This window comes from Primulina eburnea, chromosome 9, assembly GCF_022965805.1.
Source record: "Primulina eburnea isolate SZY01 chromosome 9, ASM2296580v1, whole genome shotgun sequence".
NCBI lineage: Eukaryota > Viridiplantae > Streptophyta > Magnoliopsida > Lamiales > Gesneriaceae > Primulina > Primulina eburnea.
The window spans coordinates 1,683,577-1,695,722 of NC_133109.1; the positions used below are offsets into that span (position 1 = coordinate 1,683,577).

The 12,146-nt window shown below is 34.2% G+C and overlaps 2 protein-coding genes across 3 annotated transcripts; one reads left to right on the top strand and one right to left on the bottom strand.

Moving 5' to 3' along the window:
• Positions 1-3,519: 3,519 nt before the first annotated feature.
• LOC140841049 (gibberellin 20-oxidase-like protein) lies at positions 3,520-5,590 on the top strand. Its single transcript, XM_073208214.1, has 3 exons — positions 3,520-4,246; positions 4,375-4,965; positions 5,154-5,590. Exons 1-3 carry the CDS (start codon positions 3,906-3,908, stop codon positions 5,236-5,238), a joined length of 1,017 nt encoding a protein of 338 aa, XP_073064315.1. The 5' UTR covers positions 3,520-3,905; the 3' UTR covers positions 5,239-5,590.
• Positions 5,591-5,668: 78 nt separating this feature from the next.
• LOC140841047 (uncharacterized) lies at positions 5,669-11,601 on the bottom strand. Of its 2 annotated transcripts, none has more exons than XM_073208213.1 (5): positions 10,040-11,601; positions 7,163-7,221; positions 6,942-7,046; positions 6,510-6,645; positions 5,669-6,128 (listed from the first exon to the last, which is right to left on the bottom strand). In XM_073208213.1, exons 1-5 carry the CDS (start codon positions 10,742-10,744, stop codon positions 5,802-5,804), a joined length of 1,332 nt encoding a protein of 443 aa, XP_073064314.1. In that variant the 5' UTR covers positions 10,745-11,601; the 3' UTR covers positions 5,669-5,801. The 2 variants fall into 2 exon arrangements, with proteins under 2 accessions (XP_073064314.1, XP_073064313.1); XM_073208212.1 differs by having other exon boundaries at positions 6,942-7,070; positions 10,040-11,599.
• Positions 11,602-12,146: the final 545 nt, after the last annotated feature.

Genomic DNA, 12,146 nt, shown 5'->3' on the forward strand with positions numbered 1-12,146 from the left:
TCGGGCGGTGCTTTTCTACCGCTCGGGCGCCACATATTCTGCCCGAAATCTTGGCTCACAATGCAACAACGCCCGGCTTCTCCTTTCACGTTTTATTTGGCTCCTGTGATATTTACTAATCACAATTCTGACCATTTAATCGTCATCTGATTACAGTAATTAAATCTCGGGCCTTACAGTTGAGCTATAAAATTTAAATTCATACATTCTAAGTAATGAGTTTAATGATGAATATGATAGAATCCACGAGGAAATAGTGATGATTTCTTTAGAGGAAAAACAAATGAAGATGTGATATTTTGGATAAGGACTAACTAAACAATATAGTAAAACTAAAATTAGCAAATAAGAAAAATAATGAATTTAAAGAAAATTAAATAACCAAATGAGTATACTGAAAGAAGAAATTCAATCTAACCAAATTATGATTCAAGGGATTCTATTATTCAATTGTATCACTGGTCATCAGTCAATAAATTATTCATTCACGGTTCCAAGTAATTAACCTTGAATTATAGAGATAGTCGTTAAAATTTTTGTGTTCTCCAAATTTAATTGATCAAACTTAGCATCTAGTCAAAATCTATCAGTAACTAACTGAGCAATATAGTATTCCATATTAATTAAATATATCATTTTTGTTTTGTAAAAATAGTTAATTCTAAAATCTAACAACTAATATAGCTGCAATTGATATATCAAGTTTTGTTGAGTTATTTAGCTTAATATGTTATGATAACACAACAGACATAATCTATCGCTAGTACCAATTGTTTTTTTACAATTACAGATAATTGAAATTAATCAACATATAACTTTCATAGGATTAAATATAATTGAATAAACAAATACTTGAAAAAAAATTAGAACACAAAAAATTTCACAGTGATAAAATTAAAATAATAATAATATCTCTTGAATAAAAAATAAAACTTAGCTTAGAATTTTCGTGAAGAGAAAAATTCCTGCGCCTCACTCTTTTTTGTTTCACATTAAGGTACCGTTTGGTTCATGGTATGAGATATATAGTATGGAGATAAGTAATATTTTGTAATAATAAAATAAATAGAAAATGATAGTTAATACAATGTTTGATTTAATTGATTTGATTGATTAAATTTGAGATAATATGATATTATCATTTTGTCATTGTTGAAAATATTAATAGAATATTAATAATATTATTTATTAAGGGTAATATCGTAATTTTATATTATTGATTTGATTGATGTTTTATAAATTATTATGAATTTGATTGATCTGAAATAAATAATTAATAATTTGATTGATCGAGATAAATAATACTTGTACAAAATAAGGGATATGATAGAATTATTTATATTAATATTTATAAGGACACTAAATATAAAAATAAAAAACTAAGTTTTCAATTTTTGGGTTTTCCAAGAAAATGGAAGCGAAGGAGGAAAGTAACAAAATCAGCGGTGGCGTGAGAAAGATTATGTCGCCGTGTGATGTGGAAGCCCTCAAGAAATGTTTGGAAGAAAATAATGGAGATCAGAAGAAATGCCAATCACATATAGAAGCTTTCAAAGCTTCATGCTCTGTTAAGAAGCCCAATCCATCTCCGGATTCCCCTTAAAATTTTCAATTCTTGAACTCTAATCGTGAGTTTTAGCTACCCTTTTGTCCTGTAAAGTGGGTCGAATTTATCGGTGATCCATTTTGGAATGTAATAATTTTTTCGTCAAGATTAATGATAGAAAGATTTTGTTTGAGCTGTAAAGATTGCATCTTTTCCCTAGTAGATGATGGATAGAGTTTGTTTGCTTTGTGTGGTGAATGGTGATTGATCTTTCTCCTATTGCATTTCTTTTTATTTGGACTATGTAGTTTCTTTATGAACATGCAGTTTCTGATGACTAATTTTCACTGCATGACATTAGATATTGCAAGAAATCTGCAGTATTGGGGTTGCAAAAATCTTTATTCTCAAACAAATTCTTGGAGCATAGTAGCCGAGGTTATCCTTACGGACACATGTTCCAAGTTTACCTCTTATAAATGTAACACTCTTAGTTGTTGGAAACTGCTGCAAAATAAATGCAATTGGTGATATGATTTATCTAGTTCAAGTTAAACTAAGAAGAGAGAGCATAGATGCTGAATTGAGCGTCTCTAAGAGGCTTATCCTTTGATGGAACAGACAGTATGATTTAGAGATTGGTCTGAAGCTTAATTGTGGAGGACTCTCTGGATCTCTAGGAAGTTCACACATTATTGAAACTTATTTTGGACCAATTTACTCTTTCCTGGAGAATGAGATAGGGAATTCCTTTAGGTTAAGCTTGGATGATGGATTTGAAGCTCTGTATTTCAAATCCATTTGATTGCTCGGATAAATTTGTGCTGAATGAATTTTGTTTACACCCTTTTTTGTTAATTTACGTAGATATAATGATAGTTGAGTTAAATTTGAAATACATTCACGGTGTGGTCATTTCAACTTTCAAGTACATTCTTCAGATCCCTCCTCAAATGAAATTCATCAGTCTGAATCAAATCTTTCCATCCAATTGCAACCAAAGAAATCTAAGGTACAATGACAAGGGGACTTTCATTCAATCCCATTTATGTTTCAGGTTAAATGCATTTGCTGTAAGAAATTAGCAGTACCCTTCATATCTCCAAGTATCAAGAATCATTATTTAGTATTTTTACATCATGGTCTGAAGTTTTGGCTATTAGAGGAAATAAGTAGGATGGCTTAGTTAGTAAAATAGAATATTATGGCTTTTTAATGAGGAGTTGGTTACACATGTTTAGAGATGAATTGATCTCCAACAAGTTAAGATAAAGTACAACAGAATTGCTTGCTCTTGAGGAATGATTATATTCAGTTTCTTGAATCGAACTGTACGCAGGAAAGCAACTGTGAATGAAATTCGAACCAACAAAAATACAGAATCGAACATCTTCGGTGTTGCCTAAAACTATGAATGACGGCAATAATGCAACTCAAATCATTTCAAAACTATGTAACAATCCAGCAACATATTTTGGCCTTTGTTCCATCCAAGGCAATTACTTTATCTAATAAATTTCACTACCGACTTGTATCTCATGAAAATTTGACTCTGTCTCTAACACGAATTCTAGCATCAAGCAAATGTCATTGTATCAAAAATATTATAGTAGATGGTAACCATATAAAATTAGAGTCATTTAAGTCTACGCTTCAATTGCTTTGCCAATAGGGACATCCCAACAAGGACATTTACCATTGAATATTAAAAATCCAGTTGATTCTCCAATGTCTCTGTAGAGGCTACATAGAACAAACTTAACTTTCAGTTCCAACATTTTATTTTTTACAAAAATCTGGTCAGCCTTAAATTACATAAAGATGGGACAGAAGCTGTCTCTCCCAACCCCTCAACTGGTTAAAAATTACTAATCTCATCTAAGTGCCTAAGTTACATTCTCTAATTCATCAACTTGCATATAAGAAATTTATTCCAAAGTCAAAACTTTGAGCTGAAGAGCCTATGTATATCAAATTAACAATCATGGCTCCATCATTCCTGCCAACTCATCAATACTTGTTTTTCTCAACACCAGTGGAAGATAAATATTCAATTTTAAAGCCATTTGCTATGTCAAACTTCTATATTATCTAAATTTCTCTTAAATTGACTGAATATGCATGTTTTTCTTTTAAGCCATAGTTTGGTAAGAAAGGTTGGAAACTATAGAATTTTATACTGTAATAAATTTTGCAGCCTTCTTTTATCAAAATCTTTATTCTTTGAAAGAATTTGTATCTCTGAACGAATATTGAAATATGGTGCTCTGAGATTTAATTATTGAAGGACAGTAGTTGATTTAGCTTCTATTTAAAGCTAGTAGTGAAACTTCACAAAACAGGACAAAATTTCTTCATAATGTCCATACAACTTCCTGTTTTTGATATTTCACAGCCCTTGAGCTCTACTTCTCTTTCTGCCCTTTCTCTAGCCTGTAAAGAATGGGGTTTTTTTCACATAACAAACCATGGAATATCCAAAGAGTTGTACACGAAACTGCGTTTTTTGTCGAGCCAGATTTTTAATCTCCCCTTGGAGGTGAAACAGAAAGCAGGTCCTTCATCTGATATAAGAACATATACTCCCCATTTCATAGCCTCCCCTTTCTTCGAGAGTCTACGAGTATCAGGACCGGACTTCTTTGGCTCTGCGCAGGTTTCTTCAGAAGCTCTTCTAAACCAGCCAGACTCGGAATTCTGGTAAAGTATTATGACGACAAATACATATTTATTATGGATAAAGATTATTTCTACGTTGTTTTAGCTAACTTTCTCGATCAGATTCCCATTTTTTATGCTTATCGATTATTCTTTTCGTCATTTACCAGTGAGATACTTACAGAATATGGAAGTAGAATGACCTTTTTATCAGAAACAATTCTTGAAATGGTAATCAAGTCTTTAGGGAGTGATCTTGATACGAAATTCCTGTCCGAATTCAAGAGTTGCCATGGTTACTTAAGAATCAATAATTATTCTCCACCCAACTGTACGGAAGAACAAGAAACCGAAGGGCTTGGAATGCACACTGATATGAGCTGTATAACCATAGTTTATCAAGATGACCATGGTGGGCTCCAAGTGAGATCTAAAGAAGGGAAATGGATGGACATAAATCCACACAGGGATACGCTCGTCGTGAATATTGGTGACTTGATGGAGGCCTGGAGCAACGGAAAATTCAGATCATCTGAGCATAGAGTTATCCTGAAACAAAATGTGAGACGATTCTCCATTGCTTTCTTTTGGTGCTTTGAAGACGAGAAAACGATCTCTGCTCCCCATGAAATCGTCGGAGAAGGGAATTTGAGGCTCTACAAGCCTTTTCTTTGTACAGATTATTTGAGATTCAGAGAGAACAACGAGAAAGGAAAGTTTGAGAAAGTTGGTTTCACTGTCAAACATTTTGCAGGGATTGAGTAAGATTTCACATAATCATTTTGTCTTTTCTCTATTCATTTTATCAGTGTGTTGCACAAATAAATTTGTTGTACTTATGGTTCCTCTCAAGTAAAAGGAGTTGTTTGAGATGATGCGATTATAATGCTCAAAAATGTTTCAGATCAATATTTTGTCTTTTGATCACAAGAATTCCTGTATTTTCTAGTGAAACACATGATCAAATGGAGGAAAAATCTGCGGATTACTTGTGGTTCATTTCCATAGAGATCTTAAATTTGAGACGAAATTAAGTTCGAGATCCAATTATAATATTTTCCATCTGCAACTCCGAAAAAAATGAAAGAAAAAACTATAAATAACTCAATATTATTTAGAGCAACATCATCAAATTTCACATTGGATCTACCTTCAACATAAAAAATCTTTAGCTATTGTGGGATTTTTAATTAGTAGTTGACTCTTATATCAGCAAGTTGCAAGTTGAATCTCATGGAAAAGCTTCTTGAGTTGCAACCACACAGTTTGACTGAAAAATAATGAGGTAAAAATTACATGAAGCTCCACGTTTAGCTAAAATATAGGCCCTCTTGTAGTTTAGACTATTATAATTACCTTTTGCCAAATATAAATTTTGATTCTGTATCATTTTCTTTGACCAATAGTTTTAAATAGTATGACCACCAGGTGTTCTGGGAATGCTTTATTATTATGGTAATTTGAATTGAAACTGAAATTTGAAACCATATATATCTAGTTTTTGCTGATACCCCAAACACATACTACATAACCTCAAACAGAAAAATGACGCTGAAATTCAGCTGGAAACCTGACAGAGACTATATTACAATGTCAATTAGTAACTAGTGTTTTTTTTCAGTACTATGTGACCAGAATCATCCTTCTCAAAAAGACGCTCGATCAGCTCATCCCAGTTTTCTCTACCTCTGCTTCTTGTCGATGATCCTCGTGAGGAATCACCAAAAGATTTATGGGACTCTTCATCGGATGTTTGATCAAAGGTTCCATATCGAGAAGGTGAAAAAGCATGTGGAACGGACAATGAAACAGCCCTTCGCAAAGCAGCATTGTACTCCTCGCTATGCTCTTTCTTTAACGTCTCCTGACGCTCCATCCTTTGTTTTTCTGGACTCTCAAGCGCGTGATCTTTCTCTTGCATCAACTGTATTTCAGACGGGAAGTGTATTAAAATGTGATAAGTTAATTAAGACTGTGGAGGAGGAGATGTAATATGCGAGGGGAGATTTAGTGCATCAAGAAGGAACATTATATGTGATTCTCAAAATATCATATAAAATTGGAGAGGTTTTCAAATGTCTGCGAGGGGGCGATCGTGCCTGCTCACCCCACCTGAATCATATTATGCTGGAGTAAACTAATGCTTTACTTCGGAAACTGTGCAGCTATTTGTGTAAGGAAACAAAGAATACATTCTCTAGTTATATTTATATTATTATTATGATTATGATCTATAATATATATTGTTATTATTAGGAAAAAATTTCCTACTATAGTTAATCTAAAGAAGCAGAAAAAAACATACTTCAAGAGCCCTTTCGGCTTCTCTCTCTATCCAGAGAATGGCATGGTCAGAAGTGGCATTGCAAGAAAGAACTATATGCTCGAATCTTCCATCAACTGGCACCGCTGTCTTCACAACCGGAGGGAATCTTCCACATCTTCATTAAAGAATGGAATATATAATTAAGAGACAATAAATTATTTACACAATATCTATCAAATCACTTCAAGAATTGTCTTCTCGATTTCAGAACCCGCTGCTTTAGCTCTGGATGAGACCAATTGATAAAAACTTTGATTTAAAGTCACAGCCACACATCAAAATTCCACAAGCATGAACGCATGATGTTGCTATTCCACATTAATTCTATGAGAAATTATTGAATTACTATGAGTTTGGGAAGCTTTATCACTTAATAGAGTAATCTTTCATGCTTCGTTCTCCTTCATATACCTGAATGGTTTTCGCTCAACAATGTGATAAAGGCGACCAGGTGCGTATAGTCTTCTTGGATCTTTCAGCTTCTTCTCTTCTGGTATGCATGTATCAGCCACACACCTTAAGCATAATATGCAAGGCAAACTGTAAAAGAAGTGTGTATTTGAAAAATTAGTTCTTCTACCACAACAAAGTAGGTAAAGATTGACTTAAAATCTTATAATCCTTATTTTTACCAGAAAAGTGACTTAAAGATGTCTTCCAAGGGGGTGGCTGTTCTGGGTAAGAAATCATCCTGATCAAGTGAGCTTTAAGTCAGAAAATTAGTTAACTTATTCATGAACATCACGAAGCAAACAAGTCTTACCACAATGTGATGAGCTGAAAAATGATGAAAATAATAAGTGATTTGATCTCTTTTCGACTATTTGTGATTTATAAAAGCTGCCTTCTATCTTGAATGATAGATTATGTGACCAGAATAAAGAATTGATTTGTTCAAATGCAATGCGAAAAGCATGAAAGTTACATAGCTTTGTTTTAATTTACATGAACTCATCAGTCTAATGTCTTAAGATTTTATATAACAAAACAAGAATGATTAGGTTATCCACCCACAGAAAATAATCAGAAACAGGAAGACATAAATAGATATGGCCTTGTATTCGAAGTTATTTTAAGTTCCCATTTCAATGTTAGAGCAGGTGTCCGGCAAGCCAACTTGTGGCTCGGGTTTTTATTGACTCTAGTGTAAAACAATCTTTATTTTAATAATATTTCTCGATTTCATTCGATTATGACATTATACTTTATTTGTATACCCATGCAAGTTGCATAAATAAATTCCTTGAATGTACAATAGGTACCACGAGGTCTACCTCGCAACGTAAGACTATGAAATTCATTAGGAAGTGTACTATATATTTTAAAACAAGTTCCTAGTCAAATCAGCCGCCTAAAACAAGGATAAATGTCGCTCGAGCTCGAGGCTAGCATTTGTGATGTAAACAACATGTTTCATTGGCAAGGGCATGGAGATGTCCATTCACATAGATGGGTGATCATATGATGATGCACTGAACAATCCCCCTCTAACTGTCCAAGTGGTTCTCACTTATCGAGTGGAATAGTCCGCATTGTGGTTGTACACCATCGGTCCTTTGACCCTGGACAATGTAAGAGTTATATGTACCGGCATGCACTTTGATCCGTTTACCAAATCCATTGAGGGTCATCAGGTGGCGAGGTTGGGTGTAGTTTCGAAATACATAAGAGCAAATGTATTGTAGTCATGGATTCACCATTCGCCTAAGGTGAAGATTCTATGTGATCTGATTGGTTAATAGTACAAGGAGTCTCTGTCCAGAGCAATAAATGTGATTTGAGGAAAAGTGTTTTCCTAGTTGCACATACTATGTCGCATCGTTATCGAATTCATATGCAACTCTCGATATACCAATAGTTGCAGATTCGATCGGTATATATGAGTTGAAGGGACCGAACTGTACGTTAACCATGACTAAAGGTTCTTACAGACACCATCAATGATACCTACGGGATCATGGGGCCATGCTATGAGACGTTGTTACCATGATTCGATGGATGCAAACAGAAATTAGTTCCGACATTCTTGATCAAGGAGTTGACGAAAAAGAATGGGGCTAACTCCGAATAAGAATAAATGTTATTCTGAATCACATGGAGATGTGAACCCACGACTAGCTGTATCCCTGAACCATTGAGGGTCACACAAGTATCAGATCTTGTGTTCCCGTTGAGATAATTATATTTGAAGGAATTGAAATTTGGCAGCTATAGATTGATGGAGATCAAACATGAAGCTTATAAAGGAGTTTATGACCTGATTCCATAGGATTAAAGAAATGGAAGTTAGCTTAATTGCTAAATAATGAAGGAGAGTGGAACTGCCTATTTTGTGAAGGAGTTTACTAAAAATGGCAACTGTCCAACATGGTAAATGAAAATTTTGATCTTCGAAATTTTCAATTTTCATTATATGAACAAGAATTGTATCATTGATACAGCGTCGCTCTCGAATCATCGATCGGGGCTATAATGAATTCAGAATCATTCATTTAGTGGATTTAGAATTTACTAATTAAATGTCGGTACTAGTAATGATGACTAATAAACATGTACACATATTATTATTATATATATCATGTGTTGTCAAAAGTTGACAAATACATAATATAATAAATAATAATATAATAATTTAGATATAATGAAATTAGAGTCCTAGTAGGGTAAGGACACCACTAGGACTCATAAACCATACTATAATTTTTGCACACAACCTTGCACACAAAATTGAAAAACACTCTCTCCTTGAAGCATCAAGTTTCGGTCATCACACATTTTGTGAAGGAAATTCGGCAAAGTGCTTCCTTCCACTGCCACATCGCCGTCGCTTCACCGTCTCCGGATTTTGGAAATTCGGATGACATAGTCTCAACGCAAAATCGCTTGTATTTACTAGTGCAATCCAAGTGAAGAAATACCGAATCTGATCGTGGACCGGATTACACGATCAAAGAGGAGAGTCATTCGTAGGGATTTACAAGAAGGACTATCTCCGTGTAAAAACCGAAATAGTTTGGAGTACAAGCGTTGAAAACGCAAATGTATGATTTTAAACGTCCTATGAATGGTTTGTTAAACATACGACGCCCAAGCAACGTCTTGAATGTCGAGACGAAAAATTTTAAACTTCCGCTGCGCCTTAAGTGCGAGAATTCGATGTCACAACATTCAATCCTATCATGCGCATGCAGAAACAAAAAATTAAAAAATTATGATACCACCATGTTCCATATCTTGGTTGTTTAGCTAAACTTTTGAGAGAATCCTTCTGGTAGGGGAGAAAAATAAATAATAATTCCTCAAGTAGGGAATGGAGAAATGTATTTGAAATAGTAAATACAATACTTCACAAGCTACGAGATGCTAAATCATGTCCATTTACATATACAGGTCAATATTAGATAAACCATCAGAACAGGTAAAAATATGAGCCAAAGCAAGTTAGAAAGACTCAATATAGAACAAAATCATGCCACATTATCAGATGCTGAAAGTATAAAACGAATTACCTGAAGAACAATAGAATTGATAACATCAGCATATCTCACAGCCAAATTAAGAGACATACATCTGGCCGGTGCAATAGCAAAGCACCTGACTCTCCTCCTGTCGATATTTCCCAGTTTATCAAGGTTCTGCACCACGACCAGTGTCAATAGTGCCGCCACGCCTGACCCTAGAGAATGTCCCGTAAAAGTCAAAGTATAATTCGGATATTTTTTTACCAGCTCCTTCAAATCATCACATTCTGCATTCAAAACCACCCCTGCTGCGTTCAAAAGCCCATTATGGACATAACCCCCATCAAATTTCCTTCTCCCGAGCTCATTATCTAATAAAACTGCATAGTCACTCTCCTTCGCAAGATTAAGGCCTCTTATTGCAAGAACTATATCGTTATGCTCGTGATCCAGATATACCAAGTACGGGGGCGCTTTCCCATGAGTGTCCTCATAATTTTTCTTCTTAAGTAAGCAATCGGGATCAATTCCATACCCTCGAGGAGGCTCCCAGAGGGGTTGTCTAAGATCATCTTCATAGACAGCTAATATGTATCGGCAGAGCCTAGGGACGGGTTCGAATTCTTCAGGTGTGGCCATGCCCCATGTCTCGCTATCATGGCCTGCAGTGTGTAGGCACCGCTTCCATGCCCATCGAGCACATGCTAAACAATATACACACTCAAGAATGGGCAGACCACAGATAATTGACATAGCCTCCTAATGTCTAAGCCTCTAAGGATGATCTATCATGACATGTATTTCTAACTAACTGTAGGCGTCCTGAGATGATAAAGCATCCAGATAGATTTTCATTTGAATGGTGAAAAATGCCACAAGAGCAAAATTGGTGTCAAAACAAGTTCTATGAAAGTGAAATAGGAACACGGAATTGGAAACTAGGAGATTGGATTCTCCGCAAAATTGAAGTAACTACTTCAAATTCACCACTTCAAGATCAAATCTGTGAATACAACAAACACCACCACCACCACCAAAAGAACAGATGAATCACAGCGAACAAGCTGAAAACTTGGGAAGCAAATACGAATGCAACAACCAAGAAAGATTAAAAAAACTCTAACCTTGTATAAATGTGCAGAATCAATAAAAAATAATCGATTCAAAATGCAGCGCAGCTTATTAATTAACAAAAAAAACAATGAGCAATGATTGGGCTTCCGCTACTTGTGTTTTAATTAACATAAAAAAGTAAAGGCCAAATATACTCCCAACTACTATCTTTACGATAAAACAAAAAGAACCCAGAAACCAAAATTTAGAACTGACCCAAGAAAATAAAGAATCGAAGCATCAAACTCGTTAAAAACAAGGGTAAACCGGTTTCTTGAATTTTCAGAAAGCCCACTTAGTTGGGAGCAAGAACCAAACAAAAAAGAGCTCAGATGAAAACAAATTCTGCTTGATAACCGTAAATAATCCAGGAATTTAATCTTTCGTGAGCTGTGTAAGGTAGGTGAAATTCTTCGATCAGATAATTTCCGGATCAGTCGAGAGGAGTAGTTACCAGCCAGTCAACCGACGATTCAACCAACAACTGGCATTAAATTGTTTTATTTTACACAGGCTACTTCGCGGAAAGCATATGTAATTTTTTTTTAAAATTTTGTCATAAAATTCAAAGTTTAATGATTAGTAAAATAGATAATTTTGAAAAAAGTGCATACATAAGAAATCACGTGAAATGAGAGTAAAGTATAATTTTGTTTTTGTTTTAAAAAAAAGTATAATTTTTTTTTATATAAATAATGGAAAAAAAATTACATGAGATTTATCAATTATAAGAAAAGTAAAAAAAAATTAATTTACAAATTTTATATCTTAGAAGTAAAAAAATAATTATTTTTGACCTTGTTTTAGAAAGTATGATTAAGCGTGCAACACGACCAAAAAACTATACTATTTGGTCAAAAGCAGGAAGAAAATTATCTACTTAAGGCATTAAGAGCACATAATTTGTAAATAAGAGAATCTTTAGCAAGATTTTAATTGTGGATGTTAAGTTTCAAACTTTTTAAACTTAAATGCAAGAGAAAGTGATTTTTCTTGTCACAGTTAAAATATATTTGACATTCTTTTATATGGTCTTTTTTAT